General features: G+C 49.7%; 2 protein-coding genes across 5 annotated transcripts; one reads left to right on the top strand and one right to left on the bottom strand.

Moving 5' to 3' along the window:
- Nucleotides 1–189: 189 nt before the first annotated feature.
- On the bottom strand, nt 190–22,082 carry LOC3290541 (nuclear protein localization protein 4 homolog). The gene is made up of 10 exons (XM_550827.5): nt 21,395–22,082; nt 20,935–21,084; nt 20,741–20,842; nt 20,441–20,673; nt 19,637–20,364; nt 19,390–19,550; nt 1,645–1,878; nt 1,365–1,552; nt 1,142–1,267; nt 190–1,056 (listed from the first exon to the last, which is right to left on the bottom strand). Exons 1-10 carry the CDS (start codon nt 21,413–21,415, stop codon nt 1,044–1,046), a joined length of 1,956 nt encoding a protein of 651 aa, XP_550827.5. The 5' UTR covers nt 21,416–22,082; the 3' UTR covers nt 190–1,043.
- LOC1281134 (homeotic protein female sterile) lies at nt 4,024–18,842 on the top strand. Of its 4 annotated transcripts, XR_009764673.1 has the most exons (3): nt 4,024–4,631; nt 11,075–15,533; nt 15,612–18,842. XR_009764673.1 is itself a non-coding variant. In XM_061642962.1 (2 exons), the coding sequence occupies exon 2, from the start codon at nt 11,096–11,098 to the stop codon at nt 13,784–13,786; it is 2,691 nt and encodes an 896-aa protein (XP_061498946.1). In that variant the 5' UTR covers nt 4,024–4,631; nt 11,075–11,095; the 3' UTR covers nt 13,787–18,842. The 4 variants fall into 4 exon arrangements, 3 of the variants coding, with proteins under 3 accessions (XP_061498946.1, XP_061498947.1, XP_061498948.1); XM_061642962.1 differs by having other exon boundaries at nt 11,075–18,842; XM_061642963.1 differs by having other exon boundaries at nt 4,024–7,851; nt 11,075–18,842.
- Nucleotides 22,083–23,499: the final 1,417 nt, after the last annotated feature.

Here is a 23,499-nt window from a genome sequence, read left to right as displayed (position 1 = left end):
TGACAGGTGGGTAAACAAATAAATGATTTGTAAGCAACATAAATGCGCTTCTTGCAATGCGATACAATGTAGTACTATGAGCAACAAGAGATAATGCTTACCGAAGAGAGCAGCGCAGTTTGCTTCTACCAACCGTTCCGTGTTCACCGTCATCATGTGTCGCGTCACGCGTGTTCTCTAACGCATCAATACTTATATGATGGACTTTATTTGAATCAGTGTTGTATCTTGCTATCGATTTATCAGTTTTTTCTTTTTCTTTCTTCAGTTTACCTTTTTCCCCCTGTCCCTCTTGCTTCTACTCCGAGTCAATAGTCATCTCTTCCACATGAGACGCGCCACTGTGGGAGGGCAAGGCAGCGGCAAACCGGTCCCGCCTCTAAAGCCTTATGCTGCTGTTCGTGTGGTTGTTGTTGTTGTTGTTGTTGAATAAATAATTTAATCACTTTCCCTACACACGGCCCACTGCTCATCACTATCGCCGATTTCTTAGCAGCTGCTGCACCTCCCATCTTCTTGCAACCACCTTGTATTGCAGGCATAGAGAGTAAAAAGAGAAATAGAGAGTGTTTGTATGTGGTGTCTTCGTGTGTGTGTGTGTGTTTCAATTTGACCGCAGCTTCAGTGCAGTTCATTCTTTGCAGTTTGCCTTCCCCGCACTCTAAAATTCGTAGGTCCATCAGTCCGTGTGGGTCGGTCAGCCATCCCGCGTCTTATTCGTTACAGGTGCACTATACCACTATAAGAAAACTATCCCTCCCCGGCTTATAGCTATACAGTAGCCGTGGCAGCAGCAGCAGCCGCTGGCATGATGATGATGACGGTTGCCTGCCCAAGCCCGGTTTGCCGCACCAGTTGTGTGTGGTTTTATATTTTGCTTGACCGAATTTTAGCTCCAGTACACTGTGTTTGTTTGTTTCTTAGCATGTTCGGTGTTTTGCAGAATCTTTTCGTTCTTTCTTTTTCAGTTAGCAATGATGTCCACTCGTTGCATTCGCCCGTGCTGACGGCAATGCGATTCGCTCAAACCTAAGCTAAGCTTTTCATTGTCTGGATCTGCAAGAAATAGAAAGAATTGCGTGTAGGAGCGTTTAGTATCGCTGTGTGTGTGTGCGTGTGTCGTACTTGACCGCCTGCTTACCTGGGCAGATTGCAAATCTCGCATGCGGGCAGCTCCCGGCTGTTGATGAACGTGCAGAACGTACAGATCCAGTTCTGTTCCGCATCGCCGCTCGGCACAAACTCTACGTCATTGCTCATGCTGGAGCTGTATCGAAGAAACAACAAGAGATTAATTGCATTACAGTGGATGGTCTTGTTTTTTTACAGCCACACAAACACGCCCAGCCCAGCAAACTACTCACTCATCATGGTTCGAGCTGGCCTCGATGAGCTCTTCGAGCGTCTTCCACACTTCCCGCGTTTTCCATTCGTTGGCCTTCGCCTTATCCTTGTCGCGTACCGCTTCCAGCAGCGGTCCCAGCTGGGACTTCATCGGCAGCATGTCCTCCATGCGGTACAGATAAAACAGCAGATGAAAATCGGACACGGCCTGCGTGGAGAGGTGTATCACATAATGAAAGTTGCGATTAATATGATTGAAATAAGAAAAAAAGGAGCATTTCCTACGCCCAAAACACTTACATCCAGGAAGGGCAACGAGCGCGATTTAGCCAAGTAGTTGGCGAGGGCCGCAAAATCCTGTATGTGACCGTCGATCATTCTGTTCTCGACCGGGAAGTACTGCTTGGCGTCCTTCCGCTCCAGGAATGTGTACAGCGGCACGAGCGGTGTCGAGGCCGGCACATCGACCAGCAGATACTCGACCGGCAGTGGTCGACCCAAGCGTTGCACCTCATTGCCATAAACATCCTTTTCCTGCAATCGAACGTTGGAACAAGAAAATGATTTAAAGAAGATTCATAAAATTGATAGCATACTTTAATAATATTTTAATCAATATTGAGACTTTTTTTGATATGATGAACTAATTTTTAAACTACCAAAGAGGGGGGTTAAATTTGTTTTGAAATTGTTTACAGCGCTTCCAATTTAAAAGCTGTTTAGTGGCGAAATAGAGAAAAAAAACCCCCAAAGAACCGGTTTAATCACTGCCAGTGTTGACCCTCCAGTTAGCGGTATCATTGATCCAAGATCATCATTCTGCGCGTGTGAGTGCTACCTGTTTGAGAACCGTCCCGGTTCTGAGTATCCGATGAGCATTTAAACCTTCCCCTACTAACATCGCCAAACGTCAAACAACACTCAGAGAGAACGCAAGTAACTCACGGCTCACAGTAGTAGCTCAACTCGCTTCACCATTTACGCTACCTACCAACACCTTTGCATGAGTCAGAAAAACAGTCGACGAAAGAGAGCAGTTAGTTAGACGAAAGAGACCTCTGTTAGTTGTGTTAGAGCGCCCGCTAATGATAAGCTTTGATAATCCAAGCGACCAGCCGTGATAACTATCACACATTGTGGTGCTTTTTACAGTGGAAAGAGGGCTAAGGTAATCCCTTTACATTTGTCTCACTCGCTCGTTCACGTTTGTATACGGAAATAGTCTACCATTTAGTTGGCAAATGTGGCAGGGCAGATCGGATGTATTTGATTGCGGCGTAATTTGCATTAGCGTGATTTTTATTGCTGCTGTTGTTGTTGTTGTTGTTTGTGTGTTCCCTACAGTGTTACCGGTTACCGTAGGCGCCACTTGCACAATAGTATTGGTGTCAACGTACCCCGTACTTCAATCGATACGTTGACGGCGGAGGCAGAGCGGGAGCGATGATGACTTCCCTGCTAATGATAGTTCGTGCAGTTCGCGCGCTGCCGGTGCTTGTGCCACTCATGTAGGCACATGTACGAACGCTAACGTGAAGCGTGCTTGTTCGTGTACCTATGTTGATCGACACTGTCCGATCGCTCCAATGACCAATCATCGGTGCAAATGCAATGAGCGCGGCACATCACTGATGCGTTGTGAGTAAACGTGAGTTTGCGCGCGCAAACAGGCAACTGGTACGCAGTGGTGGGAAGATGTTTTGTCGACCAACCTGCCTGTCGTCAGCTGTTTAATTACTTCCAATTGGTTTGTCTGTGTGCTGCGTTCTTACCACGTCTGGTGGCCCATTTTGGTGAGCAGTGACTAAAACAAAGCTGCCCAACAAAACGAATGATGCAAAAGGGTAATACAAAAATAAGTACACCTGCCACAATTGTGCGTCATTCGCGAATTGAGCGGGCGAAGGAAGGGTACCGGGTCTGGATGACAAAACAAATTTGCCTAACAACAACATCAGCAACGGGAAGATTCGTTTCGATAAAAAAAAGCTACAACAAAACACGAGTTTGCGAAGCCATTCCCCAGCCGTTTTGGTGACGTTGCAGTAAGTACAATGTTGATGAGGCAAGAGCAGATACACGAATGCAACTGTCGATACGTTCAAAAACCCTGAAGCAAATGAACTTTTCCAAAAACCGGCTGGGAATCGATAATCGATCGTTGTTTCGTTGGCCGAAACAGTCGACGAAACCATTTCTGCTCGAAAGAAAGGGGAAAACGAACCAGTAGTTTTGTTTGCCGTTGGGTGTGAGTGATGTTTTATGATTTACGAAACTCACCCTTACCTCTCGGAAAAGATCACCCCCCCAAAGTGAAAACAAAAGTGAATCTTTTGCCACGGTAGGGGGAAAGGCACCAGATGGAGGAAAACCACGGCGGCCACGGCGGCATAGAGGCAAGCAAGCGCAATCTAGGCAACAACAGGCCACTCACGGAGAGTTTTCTGGCGCCACAACTAAATAATGCTCACGACCACTCACTAAACGGTCGAGAGAGATAGAGAGTGAGAGAGCGAAAGAGAGACGGCTCTCACAGGGGGTAACAACACGAAAAATACGCATTAGGTTTTTGCTGCCATCTAAACAACAACAAAGTACGACACAAACGCACCCACACACATGTTCGGATGTTCCGGGTGGCTTCATTGTCTGTGTGTGTATTACCACCCCTCCCCCGTGTCTGTAAGGCTCGTCCTCGTTACCCTCGTGTGTCGTTTGGAGAGCAATGGAGAGCCTCCCGTGCTGGCCGTGTTGTCATGTGTTGTTGTTTGACACGATCCATCCAATCCAAAGGTCGGTCCAAGCGTCCGTTGCGCGGGTTACCTCATCGCCTCCTTGCTTCAGCCCCGCGTATTGCTCAGCGGCTCAGTAGTAGCATTGTGAGGGCAAACGACGACGCAAACGGTCGTACACACAACAGAATCCAGTGCACGGTTGCGGCGAACGGACGCGTATTGAAACGGGTTACAACATGTAAAACCAAAACACCCACACACGCACAGTGAGATATTTGGTGGTCGTTGTTTTCCCCGGAGGGAGCTTTCTTTCTTGTTGTGTGTGTCTTAAAGTGAAGTATCGAAGAAAAAACGGGGGAGCAATTTACGGAATTTGTGTGACACGACCATAACATCAGAAGGTGAAAACTCCCCCTTGTAACAGTGTGCCAGTGAGCAAAACAAAAACGCAACTCCAACGCAATGGGAAAGCGACGTCTGTACTAGTAGTTTGCCATCCGGAAAGTTACCCAGAGTTCTGCGCAAAACAAGACGCAATATACGGACGGAGAGGTTAGTGTGTTTGTCGCATGCGAGAAAGGGGGAAGGGGAGGGGGGGGGGAGCGGTAGGGCGCATTAGCAAACAACAACAGCAACAACTGAACCACAAGCAAGAAGCACCTAGTTCCGGCTGACGGCGTTCGATCGATTTGGCAAAAATAAACAATTTTGCTACAAAAGCTGCCAGACTGTATGAGCGCGCGAGCGAGCGTGTGTGTGTGAGTTGTGGCTTAAACACAACACACGAAAAATAAGCAAAACCGAGAAGTGGAGAAGCGAAAAAACCGCCCATCGGTGTACACGTAGTAATGATCCGTTTCGCGCCGTCATTGCCGTAATTATCATTCTGCCGCAGCAGACAACTATACACTGATAGAGAGAGAAAGAGTGTGTGTGTGAGAGAGAGAGAGCGAGAGGTAATTTTGGGTTATCGGCAGTATGTGTTTACATAAAACAGTGTGCGTGTGTGTTTGGTCTGGTCGGTTGGCGTGAAGCACCAGCCGCCTCCATGACTGTTCCGACGGTGAAAGGGGATGGGAGAACAAGCTCAAAATTTGGTGTGCAAGTGTGTGATTTACAAACGAAAAAAAACGCTCTTTTTTATAGTTTTTATCCACTAAAAAAGGCTATTTAGAAACGTATTTAATTAAAGGTGCGTCAGCGCCATGCCTGGAAAGCGGCTGCCCACAGACAGCACTTCACCATACACCATGCGTCTCCATGGGAATGCTGTGCACAATACCATCCAAGCATGCCACACACACACACACACACAGGCCACACGGCTCAATTAAAGGAGTCAGTGTCACTGCAGACAAACCGTTCGTTCGCTTCCCTTTGTTTTGCTAATTTATAGGCTGAAAAAAATGTGAAACGTGGTGGCGCCGTGTACCACACCAAATCGCGTTGCAGCGTAGCAGCAAGGGAGACGCGGGGAAAGTGCTAAGATTATACAACACACCAACAGTCACAAAACGACAAAACGAGTAAATGAAAGCAACAGCAAGAAACAAAAATAAAAGGTGCAAATGGACCATTTATGGGAGGCAAATGGGCAAAATATGTAAAAGGCTTTAGGTTAAAGGTTTTAGGCTCTTTTCTCATCCATATTCAGTGTGCCCCCGGTTTTGGGGAGGAGGGGGGTTGGTATCAACAAAACAAGCGCTCTATTGCATCATTCAAAAGCCGGGTTCGGTACATCCAAACACAGCGCACTTGACCGGTATCGCCACGCGGGCCTAACCAGGCCGACAAACTCGTAATCTTCTTACGAAAAAAAAGGGATCGATTCAACACAACTCTGTAATCAATCCGTCAGCGGCCGGCCGGATTTAGTCGTGCAGGCGGACAACAGACGGTCGTTTACCTCGGCTAATAAGCTCTCTCTGACTTGGCAGCCCTAACCTTGACCAAAGGCGACCGCCACACGACAGACATGTGTGAGACAGAGTGTGTGCGTGGCAGGTAGAGTAGTGTATTTTTTAAGATAATTTAGCAAACAAAAATTGACAACCCACTGTCGAAAGTTATGAAGCAAAAATGGACAGAGAATGCGGAGGGAAGGGAGGGCCACCAATTGCCATCAAACGGTGGGGGCGGCGGCGATGGCGGTAACAACCAACGTTCGCGCGCTCTCGCCGTACGGTTGTGTTTGTTTTCCATCGACGTGGTTCGGTACGACCGCTGGGCCCCTGCCCTGGAACACAGCACACATTGGAGCGAAGAAACGTGAGGCGTGCAAATGTGTGTTGTGTGTCTTCCTCCTTCCCGGTCCCGGTCCCGGCCCCTGCCACACAGAGCAAGATTATTATTGCTTCGCCACCGCCGCACGGGCGCACACCAGCAGATCACAAGGTCACGGTCAACGCCGTACGTCGAAACTTCGTGAGCGTTTCAGACGGAGAAGGAGAGAGAGAGAGAGACTCAAAGAGAGTGCGTTTGAGAGGAGAGTGCCACAGTACTCACGCTTTGTTAGTCAACTGTGCCGGGGAGTAGTAGTGCACGGGCAAACCCCCCGCAGAAAGGGGAGTGTTAGTGAGATAACAGCCCTAACAAAACGAGGGCCAAACACGATCGGAGCGTGAGTTACCGTTCTCGTTATATTTTGGAGGTGGTCGTTGGGGGGGTGCAAAAATTGTAAATAAAGCCGTGAAGCAAGAACCGCCAGAACCGCGCTTCCGTGGTGTTTGGTGTTAGTGTGCGCAATCATCACCTTTGAAACTACACACCAACACATTGCCATTCTTCCTAATTAGCACCTGAGGGCGATACATTTGGACCATTGGCCTTTACAGCGGACCGTGCCGTGGCTGCGTGGGTTTCTTAACGAAGATAAAAATAAATAATTCCCCTTTACAACCCCTTTACACTTCCCTTCTCGCTCGCTCTAAACAACAACAAACTGCTCGAATTCCACCCCACCGGTCGCGGGCGGTATGGGGGGCAGAAGGCGCAACAGTCACAACAACGAGAAGCTCGAAATTTGTGGGGAAAATCTGCTCACTTTTACGGTAACTCATTTTCCCGAGAGCGTGTGAGAGAAAGAGAGAGAGAGAGAGTGAGAGAGGTAAATATTCTCTCTCGCTCTCTCAGCGCGAGTGTGAAAAACTCATCATCCAGCAGCCCAAAAACCGTATCCCAGTTTCCCGTGTTGCCACTGTACGTGTGTGTGTGTGTGCGTGTCCTGGCTCTGGATTGTTCGACCCGAGTCGTCCGCACCTGGTGCAGTGTGGGTCAGTCGAACAGCATGTCCACAGCGAAAAGGACGACGGCGTTAACGACAAACAAGCCGACGACAGCCAGCACCACCACCACCCCAACCGGCCAGTGCGGCAACATTTTCACTCCGCCACCGTTCGGACGGACGGACACGGCCGACAAAAACAAGCCGAAACCCAACCCGGATGAGCAGTGATAGCGGGTTTAGCCGCGAGGCGAGTGGCGCACACTGCTCACAGACGCAAACAAACCGTGTCCTGCTGTTCCTTTAGAAATCCCGCACCAATTCATCCTTTCCCCAATCCAAGCAGCCCGTGCAAAAACGCGTGCGTGTGCCTGTGTGTGTGGTGCTCTGGTGTAGAAGTGTGTGAACATGTTTACCCAACCTGCACAGTAACAAGCAGACCAGCCGGACGGACGGACGTACAGAGAGCTCTTACACAACGCGAACGGCGAGCAGACGGAGACGCGGGGGTGGTGGGCAGCAGGTGGTGCCAGATACACCGAAGTGAAGGTATAATAGGCCTCCCATTTGCACACACACACACACATACACAGGGTAGAACATCTCGGCAGTGCTTGAGTGTGTACGTGTGGTGTGGTGTGTCGGATGATAGGCAGCTGTTCGCCCAAAGCAGGCCCGTAGAGTTGGCGAACGAAAACAACAACCACAACCACAGCTCCGCTTCTTGCAAATGTGCGTATCCTGTGACATGTCAGGAACTTCCCCCTTTGCCTCTTACTCCCCCACCCTTTTTGCTCTCTGCACAATCATCGTTACAATCAATGTTTGATCAGCTTCCACGCAACGCCAAGGAAAGTGGAGCATACGCAGCCTCCTTCTGGTATATCGGTCGGTTTTGTGTGTGTGTGTGTGTCCCTCCCACCCCCTCCTTGGTCTACGTAACGACAATCTAATACGCAATACCGCTCATCTTGTGAGGTCGCTGAGGGGCTGGCACGCAGTGAAGCTTTTTTCCGAAAAAGACGGAGAAGGGGGGAAAAGTGTGTCTTTGCTAAGCCATTCCACCCCCCCAGCCATACGATGGGAGCGAAGAGGTGGTGGTAAGGCACGGGGTGTCGTAGTCTAAATTTGGTACCGGATTTTTCCTCATTTCCATTTCCAAACGGTGGAGGTTGGAACGGTTGATGAGTGACAGAAAAGGGGGAGGGGAGGGAAGAGGGGGGAGGGGGAGTCCAACACAGCTGCTGACCGTTCAAATGAAAACAACAACACCAACTAGCTATATGGCAAAGATAAAGCAATGCGCGAGCGAGCGAGAAAGAGAGAGAGAGAGCCATTGTGAGAGCGAGAGAGTGTGTGAGAGAGAGCGAGAGCGGGACAATCGTTGCAAATGAAGCCGTGAAAATCGACCGAATTTTGTGTGTTTCGAAGGATAATAAGCGCAGCAGCAGCAGTGCGAGCGTGTGTGTGAGAGAGAGAGAGAGTGAGCGAATGAGCGAGTACGTTAGAGGGGAGGGAGAGTGGAAAAGCGCGACCAACGTATCGGGGGTGTGAAAATGCGCGAAAGAGAAAGTGCTTCCTTTTGGGGCGCACACACACACACACACACACCAATCATGCTGGGAACATGCCCAGTAATAACAGAGCAGTGTGTGTGTGTGAGTGTGTGTGTGGAGAAGGAAACACAAAAATCAACAGATACGTGCGTCATCGAGCGCGAGTGTGTCTCGTGGGGGCGGGAGGGTGTGCGCGCTATTGGGGCAAACGCTGTGGCGGGGGACGCCGCACTGTCACGCACTTCCCCCAACCCATTCCCTCGGTCGAGCGGAGCACATTCCATCGCTGCCGACACATTCGACCGAAGTCGCGGTTCGCGGCAAGGCCTGTTTTGCGCGCTTCTTCCCAGTGGTACAGCAGCCAAAGGCGCATCTCTCCCATGCGCCATCGCGCCATCCGTTTGTTGCGCTAAACCACTCCTCCCCGCCCCCAGTGTAGAATCGACGTCCGCAGCAGATTGTTTTCCCGCTGGGAGGGAGCCGTTCTATCCGCTGGAAGCTGGTGTGTTGTGTGTTATGCTCTGAGCAGGATTTTCACTGCACGTCGTCAGTGTTTCATCAAGTGGCCAGGTGTGTGTGTGTGTGTGTGTGGAGACGCTCCCCTGCCGTATGTGTGTGTCCTTGAGCTGAGGACGAGCGTGTAAGTGTGCCTGTGTGTGTGTCTAACGCGCTCCAAGCGCTGTTCCAAGTCATTGCCCCACGCGTTACACCGTGATTCTCCGGTTCGGTTCGCTTCCTGCAGGAAAAAAGGGGTGTGTGTGTGAGTGCGTGCGTGTGTCCAAGTTAGAACTCTGCCCCCGGCTCGCAGCCTGTACACGTTCGTCCATAAATCTAGGCCCTTAAAAGGTGTGCGTGTGTCTGTGTCGCACGATTTATTGTCCTGCCAGCGCGCCTTTCTCCCTCAAAAAACACCGAGGCCGAGTGTGTTCCAGGGTTCAGGAAACCAGAAAGGAACGACGCGAAACGAGACGTTCGCAGTGACCTTCACAGGGCAGGATATTCGGGGCTGTGCAGCCACCGATGGCACTGTTGGGTGTTTTGTGCAGCATTTTTTGGCTGCTGCTGCTGCTGCTGCTGTACCTCCAGTGACCAGGATGGTTAGCAGTGAGACTTTTCTCAACGACCATCAGTCGCGTATTCCGGCAGTTGGTCGCAGCACAAAGGCCGCCTCTTTCCACCTTTGTTTAGTGTTTTCGATCGATCGAACGCCCAAATTTCAATTCGTCATCAGCCGTGGGACACACGCACACACACCCAGAATGACTTTACTCTGCAATATGTTTTCCATTTTTCCCAATAACTGCGTGCGGGCGGCGGAGGCGATGTGTGGGTAAAGGAAATAGGAAACACAAGAGCAAATGTGGGTCGGTGGCACACACACACATACAGAGGAGTAAATTTCAAGTAGATGTTGCTTCCAACGGCAACGGTACCGTCCAAAACAGAAATCCGTGTGAGAAATGGTCATGCAATTAACAAGAAAAGGCAAGAAGAGAGGAACGCCCAAATTCGGGTCCAGCAGAAGGACCGCGCGTTCGGACAAGAAGCTATGGCAACGGGCGGATGTACCACAACCATCCACCCAACCACCCGCCCCCCGGGTCATTATAATCGGCTCAATTTTCGAGCGAGCGTAGTAACGCGCGGGATGGCAGGCGACGAACCGGGTGACAATCGAATTATGGGCCACCCTTCGCGCTGTGTCCTTGTTAAAACGTGTTTCTTTTTTTTGAGGAGCCAAAAAGTGGGTGGGAGGTGGGGAGGAGGAAAAACCTCCAAAAACACTCGCAGTTAGAGACGGGCCGGCGAGCGATAACAATTTGTGCTACTTAGAGGTCACACAGGACCGCAGGAGGATTTAATGGCACGAAGCTCTTTCGCTGTGGGTGGATTGTGGGGTTTTTTAAATTAAAAAAAAAGCTGTGTATCCATACACAATCACACAAACACACACAAGCACAGCGAAATAATTGCTCGCGGCAACTGGCGGCGGTGGCGGCTGTGGCGAAAGCGGCAAAATGTGCAATTAAATTAAATTAAATTAAGGATCTAGTTACAGCTGGAGCAGGGGGAGGGGGGATTAAGGCTCGTCTCTGTGTTCTCCCCCAGAACCTGCATCTTCAGGAAGATGCCAACACACACACGCACACACGAACACGGTACAACAATTTGATTATAATGACTGATCGATTTTCGCTTTTTTCCCCCCGCTTTAGACGACGACGACGAGGAGCAGGATGGATTTCACGCCGCTACCGTCGGAGCTGGAGGAGCTGATCCTGTGCAGCTGCTGCCATCTGCCGTTCAACGAGACGGACGCACTGCCGAAGCTGTTCTCCTGCCGGCACTACTTCTGCCTCAAGTGCGTCAACCAGGTGCTGCTGAAGGGCAACGAGCTGTACTGCGTGCACTGCTGGAAGCGGACGGAGCTGACCGGGCCCGACATGAAGCCGGACGCGCTGCCGACGCACAACGCGATCCTCTACCTGTCGCAAAACCTGAGCATGATCTCGAGCGGCAGCAGCAGTAGCAGCGTGACGGCTGCTAACAAAAAGCCACCGGACAAGCCGAACGGTGGCGGTGGTGGTGGTGGTGAGGGCTCCTCGAGCACCTCCTCGGGCACGAGCAATGGTGGTGGTGGCACAGCGATCGTGGTGGCAGGCGGAGTGCCCTCACCGACAAGCTCGACAGCGGCGGCGGCGGCGGCGGTGGTGCCTGCGACGCCACCGGGCAACGGTGCCGGACCGAGCGGTATCAGTGTGATTGTGGGGGGTGCGGGAAACGCTGGCGGCAACACTAGCAGCAGCAGTAGCAGCGTGGCCAGTGGCATCAGTGCTGTGGCGGTGACGGCGGGCAGCAGCGGCGCGGCCAACGGGTCCGTCATGCCGGGCGTGGTCGGGGTGCCGCCACCCTCGAACGGTAGTGCGGCGGGCGTGATCGGTAGTGGTGCGGGCGGGCTCGTAAGCGGTATCGGGCTCGGTGTCGGTGGGACGGTGGTGAGCGCGATCGGGTCGGGCAAGTATCGGAGCAAGGGCGAGAACTGTCTGACGCACGCGATGCCGAACGCGCTCTGGTGCCTGAAGTGCAGTGCCGCCCTGTGCCGGGGTTGCGCGAGCGGCGACGAACATCGGCAGCATCCGGTGAAGACGCAGGCGGAGGCGCGCGACCACATCCGGACGGACATTGCGTCGGATCTGCTGCTGATGCAGAAGTCGCTCGCCGAGCTGCAGCACTTCGTGTTCAAGCAGCGCGACTTCCTGCTCAAGATACTGGAGGCGTGCACCGCGCTCAAGACGCAGGTCGAGACGGAGCTGATCAACCATCTGCCCACGTTCGAGGTGGCCGAGATACGCAGCAACCTGACGAAGGCGAAGCTGTACCTCGGCATGCTCGACCAGCAGTCGCCGGCGGAGGCGTACAAGCTGTACGCGAACCTGCACATCGAGAAGCAGCGGCTGCAGTCCAAGTACCAGGAGATGCTGCTCCAGTGCAAGCTGGACGATCTGATCCAGCACTACGGCGTGCTGTTCGATTTCGACCTGATCAAGCAGGCGCTGTCCAACCTGAACGCGATCGATCCGCTCTCGTTCGGCAATGGGGGGGCGATGGGCGGTTCGCCCTCGGCCGCGATCAACGGCCACCACAACTCGATACTGCTGCTGGCGAACTACTGCATCTCGCAGCTGTACTCGCGCCACGTCCTCACCACCAAACATCATCCCTCGCAGCAGCAGCAACAGCAGCAGCAGCAGCAACAGCAACATCAGCAACATCAGCAGCAGCAACTCTCGTCACAGCTTGGCGGTGGTCCGCTGGAAGGTGTCACACTCGGCGGTGGACACCATTACGTCCATCAGCAGTCACCGAGTCACGTGAGCATGAACCATCTGCATCACCACGTTGCCCAGCAGCTTCACCATCACCAGCAGCAGCAACACCATCAGCAGCATCAACTGGTCGGGTCCGGCACATACGCCAGCCAGCTGCACGACATGGCCTCGGCCATCCTGATCGCACCGCCCCAGGACCGCATGGCGCCGGGCAGCGGGCGGACGGCGGGCGACGGGGCCGGCGGTTCCAGCTCGGCCCGCACGTCCGGTTCCGGCTCGGGCTATCTGAGCGAGATCCTGAACGGCAGCACGTCCGCCCTCCAGCATCAGCATGCAGCCGTCGCACTGCAGCAGCAGCAGCAGCACCAACATTCCTCGCAGCTCGCCTCCCCGGGCGGCCTGATGTCGTCCTCGTCCTGCTCGAGCGTCGTGTCGCTCGTCCCGGCCGCACCGGCGTCGTCCGGCTCGTCCTCGATCGTGGTCGGTGCGGGCAAGGGCGGCGGCGGCGGCGGCGGCCAATCGCCGAACTCGGCGGCGGCTGCAGCGGCGGCCGCGGCCGCCGTCGCCGCCACCCTGCTCTGCAATCCGTCCGTGCACGTGTACCCGATCTACTTCTTCAGCGTCGAGATCAACGGCCAACCGTTCGGGCGCATCCTGATCGAGGTGCGGAACGACGTCGCGCCGAAGATGGCGAAGAACTTTGGCGCCCTGTGCACGGGCGAGCTCGGCTTCGGCTACAAGGGCTGCAGCATCTTCCAGTGCTGGGAGAACGAGAGCATCATTACCGGCGACTTCGAGCTGAACAATGGGCGGGGCGGCCGGTCCGTGTTCGAGGAGGGCTTCTTCATGCCGGACGACACGAAGATACTGGCGATCCGGGGGTCGGTCGGGATGCGGCGCAGCCAGAAGCGCCACGACAACATGGGGCTGGTCGGGTCGCAGTTCCGCATCATCCTTCGGGAGATGCGCGGCTTCACCGGCATCTTCGCGTTCGTGGTCGAGGGGCTGGACCTGGTGGAGAAGATCAGCCAGGCGGGCGATTCGGCCGGCAAGCCGCAAAGCACGGTGCTGATCGCGAACTGTGGCAAGTGGCAGTAGGTGGTGATGTAGACAACCCTTTAAGGTGTAACAACTACACGTGTTTTGTGTTGTTCCTCTGTCGATAGCGATTCGTTCTGTTACTTACATTAGGGGTTGGGTGGGGTTTTTTGCTTTGTTCGGGGACGATAGGGAGGGCATGAATAGTGATAGTGCACAGTGCAAATGGCCAAAGAGCAAAGCGTGTTGTGGAAGAAGTTCGTCGCTTCTATTCCATTGTTGAGTTTGTGTAGTGCTGCGCAATGGGCGGAGGGTAGAGCAGGGACGCGTTGTTAGGATATAGGTAGCGTAATTATCATTATGTTTGTCTCCTTACGCCTCTCTGTCTGTCACATAGACACACACACACACACACTGATCGTTTGACTAGTATTGTTAATTAGATTCATATTTCGTCGTTCCTTTCGGTTCGCCTTCCAAAGGCTTCCCACACCGTTTTCTGTTGGTAATTTTTAACACTAGTTCACTAGTTCACGCACGGCAAAAAGCGAAGCGTGGGAGCAATTTAACGGCGCACTACTAACGGTAACGGACCAACACGTAATGTCCCGGGGTCTTTTTTTTTGTTTCATTTGGCGGTAGTAAGATCGGCTTCTACTAGACTGAACGGCGCACCGCGCACACACACGACGGCAGTAGGGTAGGTTAGGGGTCGGGTCGGGCAAGCGGCGGCACGGTAGCGATTACTAACAAAACATAGCAAACGAGCAAACTCGGAACCGGATTAGACACGGATAGGTGTAGCTTTTCCTTAGGATATATGAGAGACGATTACTATTATACTTCACCGCTCGATAGGGGAACAACAGCGACTCCTGCTTAGCAACGGAAGAGCGCGCCACACACGTAACAGCGAGTCGTTGCTTGCGAACACATGTACAACTTTCTAGAGACGACAAGATCGTGATCGTGATGGAAGAGCGTATACACTGGGGGGGTCCCGCCGATTATCGAACACAAGTCACGGGGCAGGGATATCACGAAGAGTAGGTCGCTACTAATTGATACACACACAACACAACTAGGGGTAGGTTACACTGGATAGGAGGAAAGCAAAGGTGGTGGATTTTCGCTTCACAATTCCACCGATGGATAGGGACAGTGCACACGAGACATAGACACGCGCACTCGCATCGCAAGATCTTCCGAGGGAAACGAAGAAGCCATCTACAGCGAAATGAAGCTGTTAGGATCGTGCACTTACACACGTGCATCCGTATGTATCGACACAAACACACACACACATAGACACCTGATCCAGCGGTAACGATAACACTGGGAAGGGGAAAGCAAACGGCAAATGAACACAATTTTAATGATGCAGCGATGCACACGCCTCGTATTTCAAGTGCGATAAATATGCTAACAACATAATGTGTTAAAAACAATGGCAATGGAGACAAAACGGAAAAATAGTATAAATGAAGCGAAAAGTTACAAAGCAAAACAAAACAATACACCACAACACAACACACACGAAGAGCAAATCAACACAAGCACAGAAGCAAATCACACAAGTTAAACAAAAAAAGCATGAAACCACGAAAAAAGGGAATAAATCATGAACGTAAAGAAAGTACAATGCATTGTATTAACTGTTAAATGTTAGGTGAAAACTCGTAAAAACGTGTGACGTGCACGCCGCTAAGCGCGTATTGGATTGTAGTAAAAACGTGAGTAGGCTTTAAGCAAAACATACGTAGGAAAGGAAAAGTAGGCACGCGAAACGAACCCGAAACCGTTAAATGTATGAAGAAAGAAAAGAATATATATATATACAAACACAAACAAACCATACAACAGAGAGAGAGAGAGAGAGAGAGAGAGAGAGCGAGATGAGCGTGGGACAGAGTTTTTGGAAAAAGCGCGTTAGCGAAACAAGTGTTATAGAGGTTCGAGATGTAACAAAGGAAAAGAAGAAAAACAAAAACAACCCAAACTATATATTATATATATTCCCTGCTGCATAAATACGGAAACGTTATATTACCTGCAGAAAAACGCTATATTTTTATTGTGCAGTAGTGGACAGACACAGAAAGCAAACGCGAGCAAACAGGCAAAACGGTGTGCAAAGAAACATATACATGAAACAAAAAGCAAACAAATATATATATACATGTATTTAAGCATAAATGTGTTACACAAAGCGTTAACCTTTCACGGTACAACCAAACCGGCGGTGGTACCAAACAAAACAAAACAAAAAACACTATAAACGGAACATTTTTTGCGGAACGGAATACCGAAGCCATATCCACGATTCTCTCGCTCGGCTCAACAAACACCGTACAACACAAAAAAGCAAAACAAAAAGCATGTAAAGCTTAGGGCGATTAGAACACGTTCTAAGTGCATGAGTGCATTCGGTGAATCATCTCGATTCTGTGCTGCTTAAGCATTTTGCTGACAAATAGTAACCGTTTCCTGGGGTTCGGCGAACTCAAAACCAATAAAAAAAAGGGGGAAAACAGCAACAACAAAAAACACTATTTAAACTTTTACTCTCCTACATTCACTGTACATAAATGTATGTGTGTGTGTGTGTAAGCGTTTTGTGTGGAGCAATGAGCAATTATTTACAACAGTGTATAGTTCGATGCAAGGCGATTGTCGAAGAGAAAGTAGAGATATAAACGAAACAGGACACCGGCTGATTGGCGCGCGATCTTTGCGAGCCAATTGTAAGCGCTGTAGCGATGAACTGTGAAGAGACTGAATGTTTTGGAATGACAAAAAAAAACGTAAACCGAACCTACCAATAATAATAATAATAATAATAATAATAGCACACCCGCACGTATAATCGAGCAGAGATGGAACGAATGTTGGCGAACCCAAGAACAAACCTTACATCCTACAACCCTCCAAAGCCAGAACCAGAACCGCATATTAGAAGGTCTGTTAATTGATCAAGTAAAAACGGTATCAAAGTACAATTGAAACAAGATAAAAGAAGCAACCATAACGTAACACTTACAAGAGAAGGGCCTTGCGCATCGGGGCTATCCTTCCTACCGGAGAGAACGGTAAAACGCACTAAACAAAGCATCTCCTCCAGTTCTTTTTCCCCTCCTCCTCCTCCTCCTACCCAGCCTATTTGCACCCCTGCCGTATCGACAACACAAAGCGAAACAAAATCCTTCCGGGTAAGATGCTGGGCACGAGAAGCGGCGACATGCGGGCGCGCGTTTCGTGAATTTGCATGCGTAGACGAACTATATACTATAGGCAAGCGAGGTGAGGGGACGGCGCGGAAGCGAAAGAGAAAACTGCGGGGACGCGGTGGTTATATTTAACGAAAACGAAAAAAACAGAAAAACACACATACACACCGCATAAATAATGCGTCGAAGCGTATACATATTTAAAACTCGCGATACCTAAAGCTTCCCCGTGCCCGCCCATCCTTTGAAGCAAGTACAAAATCGGTGACAAATTGGTAGTAAAACGAAACGAAGCAAAACACAGAAAAAAAAATACACGGAATCTAAAGCAAACGCGTCCGAAGCTAGACGAAGACGAGTCTCGCAACAGTTTTGCTTTCCAATGTTTATACAAAACGTAAAATTCGAATGGATTCTAACACGGGACGATAGAGAGCGCGGAATGAAGAGTCGTTCAAAGCATTTGGGGCTCTAAACAAGCTTGCTGTTGTTTAATTATTTAGTTTAAGTTGAAGAAAAACAAATCAAACTTCGATGATCGTTAAAGTGCTCTCATTTGCCTTTTTTTTCGTTTTGCTCGTTTTAAAAACGAGTCTCCCCGTACAAGCAGCGCACTTTGCACAATTTGCGCTTGACGTAACATTACTATATCGGTGGTATGATTGTATTAGATGGACAGCAAAAACAAAAACACAAAAAACGCGTATTTCAACACACGAAAATGCACTTTGGAGCGCACGGATTGCACGCTAGCAAATTGTACTTTTGTCACGGTGAATATAGACAACAAGCGCGGTCGGCAACACGGGATACGCTAATGTAATACAAATATTTTTATGTGAAATGTATGTTATGTTACTGCTAAATGTGTACCAAAACCAAACAACAGCATAGTTACTAGTATTGTTCAAATGATCACTCCCAAATCCGCTTGCAATCATTACCAGAGGAACGGATTCAAATTGGATGTGAACGGTAAAGCGTGTCTGCAGACGGCAGCAGGCCACCATGGGAGACCGCCAGGAGAGAGTATCTGTTTGTCCTCTGTTTTGCTGGCACAGAAAAGAGTTATCAATACACGCCCACCCAGCGCACTGGATTGCCTGCATGGGTGTGTGTAGTGGTGGGTGAGTGGCAGATAAGATAAGCTTTCCCGATCGAAACCGGCGTTGCAATGAACCATACAATGGAATAACGAAAGTACAAGCCAACGACGACGCGTACGGACGCGTGCTAGCACTAGAGTGACAGTATTTCCGATGGAATCGTACATACGCAATCGTGGGGGCTACAGAGTAAGTGTGCAAGCGACATCATTAAAATCGAATGCGTCACAGACCGACACAAAAACGTACGTATTAGCGGATTTACTCTCACGCCGACCGGTATATTATAGCGCACGAGAGAAGCGGTAGCTTCAGCCGGTGGTAGCCGGAATCGTTTCACGGCGATGATAAGAGCCACAACCACAGCACAGTAAATTCACAACATTAGCACGTGTTTCGGTGTGCATTCGGTATGTATGTGGAAAAGCGGGGGAAGACGCACAGGTACAGGGGTATTCGGGATTCGACCGAGGTGGCGGTAGGGAGTCGGCAAAGGTAATAGAAGAATCGATTTTTATAAGCATAAGGAACCAAGGGAAACGGTACAATCGACAGTACGTGCTCTCGGGGCGGTTTATTAGTTGAGTGTGCGCTCTTTACGTGTAATATGCTGCGACATACGACGGTAATGTGGGTGGGAAGGGTGGCGAAGCTATGCGAGCAGCTGAGCGTGAGTGGCGAAGATTTGGTAATTTGCATATTAAAACACACACACATTATAATCAACGGATCAAGACCCTTCAACGGTAGAACGGCTAAATAAAACTGTGAAATAAAATAGCATTTGGTTTGGTGTTTAGTTTCATTGCATATGTTCGAACAACCATGTTACATGATTTGATCAATACGGATCGGAAACAAACAGTTGTAACGACGTTTGTCCAATTTCGTACTAGAGCATGATTGAAAAAAGCTGGCAAAAATTGTATGAATAGAGCAGATCATCCACACAGAGCCCCCTTCAACATAATTGATATAATGTCTTATACTAACGAGCTTCTCATGACATTTTCCACAAATCGGTACCGACATTGTCGAACATATAAACTGTTTGCACAAAAAATATTAACCACATTTTCACATTTTTCTATGCATTTAAAGCATAAAATGTACGAAAACAGCTCCAAAAACTGTCCCTATACAGGGTTTTCGAGGATTATATAGACATGTTCAGCGAGTTGTAGATTCGTTCAGGCATATAATAGACTCTTTCAGCGAGATATAGAATTGAATTGTAATGACCTAAACAGATGTTTGTTATTCAATTTATACACAAACCATTTCCCCTTACGCTTGACTCATGATTAATCGCATGGAATTGGCCACCTACCTTGTAGTAAACGTCCGGTACGTACTGCTTGTCGGACGACTCACGAATGTATCCCAGCTCAGGAGCATCCTTCGTAGGAATGAGACAGTTGTCTCGCACCAGCGCCATACACTGTGCCGATACGGCATATCCTTCCATGTGCACTTGCTTCTTCTCATCGCCTAAAACCCAAACCAAATGGTGCAAAATGAATAAAACGGGTTCAAAAATGTCCCTCCACATCCACAAACCCATCCCGGCCACTTACCCGTCACGCACACGGTCACAAACTTCGAGCCAAAGTACCCGTTCGACGAGTCCTTGCAGCGGTTCGGGTATTTGTTCTGCAAATGCCCCGCCAGTATGCACTCCTGCGCGGTCAGAAAGTGTGTCTTGATGTTGCGCACATGCTTCACCGTCCCGCTGGCCAGATTTTCGCTCAGCAGGTCGGTAAAAATCCACCCCACACGCTGCAGCCCGAGCTGGCGGGCCAGCTCGTCCACGTCCGCATCGTGCGGATCGTCCAGCAGGCGTATCGAGTCGCGGTTGCTTTCCTGCGGCGGCTCGTAGATGGCGGCCACCCGTGCCCTAATGCCGAGCGGTACGTCCGGATGGATCTCGTACTTGCCGAACAGGAACCCGATTCTCTGGTGCCCGGTCGTTCGCCAGTAGTTGAGGAACCGCTCGACGATGCCCGTGTTTTCGAACATCACGTTATCGACGTGCCGGTACGGCTGCCGATTAAGCGTGATCGCCGACGGTTGACACTTGGAGCAGATGCCCTTCGGCCACGGCGGATGATCCCGGCAGCCGGACTTGATCTTGCAGTTGAGGTCCTCGAGCGCGACAAACTTGCCGCGGGCGGCCCCGGACGTTAGCTTCTTCAGGTAGGAGTGAAAGCTGAAGTGCTTTATCTTCTGCTCCTTGAGGTAGTTTTCATCCCACGGTTCCAGCGCCGAGCAGTGCACGCAGCGACCGTTCGAGTTGTGGCGGCAGCTTAAATTGGAACGAGATCAGTTAATATCATCGCAAAGCCTGTGTAACTAATGGAAGAAACTACGCGATAACGTACAGCTTTTCATCACGATCACGCTTGATACGCCCGTCCTGCTTGTACAGCTCCAGGTCGACTGCATCCTCCTGCGGGATGGTAGACGACTCTGTGGCTGCTGCTGCTGCTGCCGCCGCCGCAGCCGATGTGGATGGTTTCGAGCTGGTTGACGGTGTAGCCTCTCGGCTGAATGAAGCATTACTGAACGTGGAACTGTGGCTTGAAGCTAACGAGTTAACGGATGCACTTCGTTCCTGGAGGTGAGAAAATGCGCTCAAATTGATAATCATCAGCAACAAATCCCTTCCACGACGCACTTACCGCGGCCTTCGATGTAGATGGGCCTTCTACTAGACGTAAATATAAAATATCACCATGTTTTAGACCAACATCTTTCACTTCTTGCGAGCCGCTGGAAACAACCTGAAACAATATAGGAAGAGAAATACAATGCACACACTTTGACCACGTCAGTGCTCGGCGCTTGTCATCGTGCGACGACGACGACGACGTACCTCCTTTGTGAAGTTTCTCTCGCGGAAAAGCGCAAATTCGAAGTGATTGAACCCACAGACTTCCCGCACGAGCTCGTACAGCGTTTTCGTCGTGCTTGAGGGCTCTGTTTCGATGCGCTTTGTACCGTCAGCTGATTGGATTCGCAGCACCTGCAAGAAATGCATCGATGGGTTTGAGGTTAGAAAGGATCTTGAGGATTGCCAAAATATTAAACCGGTTTCCCCCTGTGCCAGCACCAGCCCGCCGCATCCGTTCGCTAGGCAAAGCAAGCCTAGGCATGGAACAGCCAACCCTCCGTTCGTGATCGGTCAAGCTGCGTGTTCCTTTGTCCGCGTATGCGATAAACATTCCGTCTCTTTGGCAGGAAAACAACCAACATGACAAATCACTTTCCGGGGAACGACTGCAACGGTAAAGCGGGACCAGTGTAGCGGATCGACCTCCTTCCGAGATACTTACAAACTTGCTCGTTTTGGACATTGTGTGTCCTTTGCCGGCTGCTGTAAGCGGTGTAATCGTTTCAGAGAAAACTTCCCGGTTCGAGGTGCGGATGCGACGCTTTCGGACAGAAATTTGGCTTCAAAATTCGCTTTTTGCAAGGGAAGATTACGTTGTTGTTCTTTTTTTGACAGCTGCTGCGTTTTCTTCTTGTTAGTGGTTGTGTTGGTTGACAAGCGAAAATTGTCATTTCACGATTCCCGTTCGGCAAGGCGAGGAGTTTTGACAGTTTAAAAGTAGCTGCATCTCGCTCATTTTCTCTAGCCATCCTTTACTCGCTTACAGTGCTCGTTTCGAAGTGAACTTTTGTGCCTCCCTCTCCCACTTTACTCCAAACACTACGTCCACCTTTGTCCATATGCCTTTCGTTGTGTTGGTCATAATATACGCACATCATATACCGAGGTATTTATGTTCTCGCTCGATTTGTCACACCGTCTCTTTCGCGCACATGGACGCGCGAATTATGTAAACAACTTGATAGCTGATGCGAAATAGAAGTGCTCAATTTTATTGTTTTTGCGGATATCTTGATCCCTCTAAACCCCTCACAACGACTTACAAAAACGCTCGTCAGCGAGGTAAACTCGCACCAATTTGGAGCGTTGGCGAGCTCACAAAAACCGGTTTTTGGCCTCGGTCCGGTGTGTTTATAGACCCACGTTGGAGAGTCCGCATGGAGTTGGTTTCAGGTTTGGAATGGAATAAACCCAAGGTTTTAAGAGGTTTGCTTTATTTATGCGTAGTACAGTTGTAAAAGAGCACTGTAAATGGACTTATTACAATATAGGTTAATGGAAATCACCACTTGTTTTCTCCTCTATACACATGATATCGTGCATTTGCTTGGTGGTAATTTACAGTGTACGGCGACCATGGTTTGTCATTTGAATTTGAATGTTTCGGTTGGAAAACAACACAAACCGTTATTCGCATTCTTTTATACGTGAAATTAAGTAATGAAATGCTGTATGAAGTGTAGTACAAACATGCATTATCATGCATAAAAATATCACGAATGAGCTACTTTATTTTTAAGGCAAATTGTATCATTAAAAGTTAATCGCATGCACTCGAACTCACGTGAGACAAACTAATATTGCATAAAAACACAGGTTTATCACATCTTCAATAGCTATTATAAAAATCAATCGTTTACGGATACAGTCAGCAAATAGGTCATCCATTCAGAACTTGCGCGACTTCATAATGGATGCTTCGCTAGTGTCCCAATCCGTGTGTTGGAAATGCATCTTCACCGATGCAAATGAAGCGAATCGATGATGATATGTACGACTTCCTTCGGTTGCCTGGGGCATCACATTCAAAAGCAACCCTCCGCCCAATTGTATCCGCCTTTTGTTACAGCTTCCTTTCTTCCCCCGGGGACAGGAAGGAGGCAAAAAGGCGAACATGCAATAAACATTCAAACATAATGTACTAGATACGATTTCATAACGAAGACAGCGTAACCTCTCAACAGGTAATATTAACAACATTGGCTGTTAGAACATTGCGCAAGTTATCTACATCGTGCATGCAATAAGTGCACAAATATTGCATCTTCTTGTGAGCTCACTTCAAACGCAGCCGAATAAAAACCGCAATAATGCCAACGTACCTTTACCAACCAGCGCTCATCAATTTCAATGGTCCATGGTCCATTTTGTAATGTAACGAGAGAGAAAAAACAACAACAAAAACAACAAATCCCATCCATAATACGCACCAGCAAAGGCCACCGACTTGTGTCATTATTTTTCATTCGCTGCAACATTAAATTTTGCGACCGTAAAACGAAAAACTTCTCCAGTCTCCAGTCGTAGCTGCTGCGCTGTACCATATCTAACGATGGTGAATTCCCGCGCAATGATGCTATCTTGCTGCAAGCTGGAGCAATGCTAGAAAGTGGCAAGTGGCAGAAAAGCTGAACAAAAAATAGCGAAAGTCAATATACAGAACGAAGTGAAGGGAACGGGAAGGGAAGAAAAGCTTCACAAACGGTTTGGCAACGTTTTGCAACTCCAGTTTGGGGAGCAGGGAGCGAGAAGGAAGAGCAAGCGAAA

This window comes from Anopheles gambiae, chromosome 2 (genome assembly GCF_943734735.2).
Source record: "Anopheles gambiae chromosome 2, idAnoGambNW_F1_1, whole genome shotgun sequence".
In the NCBI taxonomy this organism is placed as follows: domain Eukaryota; kingdom Metazoa; phylum Arthropoda; class Insecta; order Diptera; family Culicidae; genus Anopheles; species Anopheles gambiae.
Note: the sequence above shows the minus strand (reverse complement) of the source record. Positions and strands in the feature narration are given on the sequence as shown.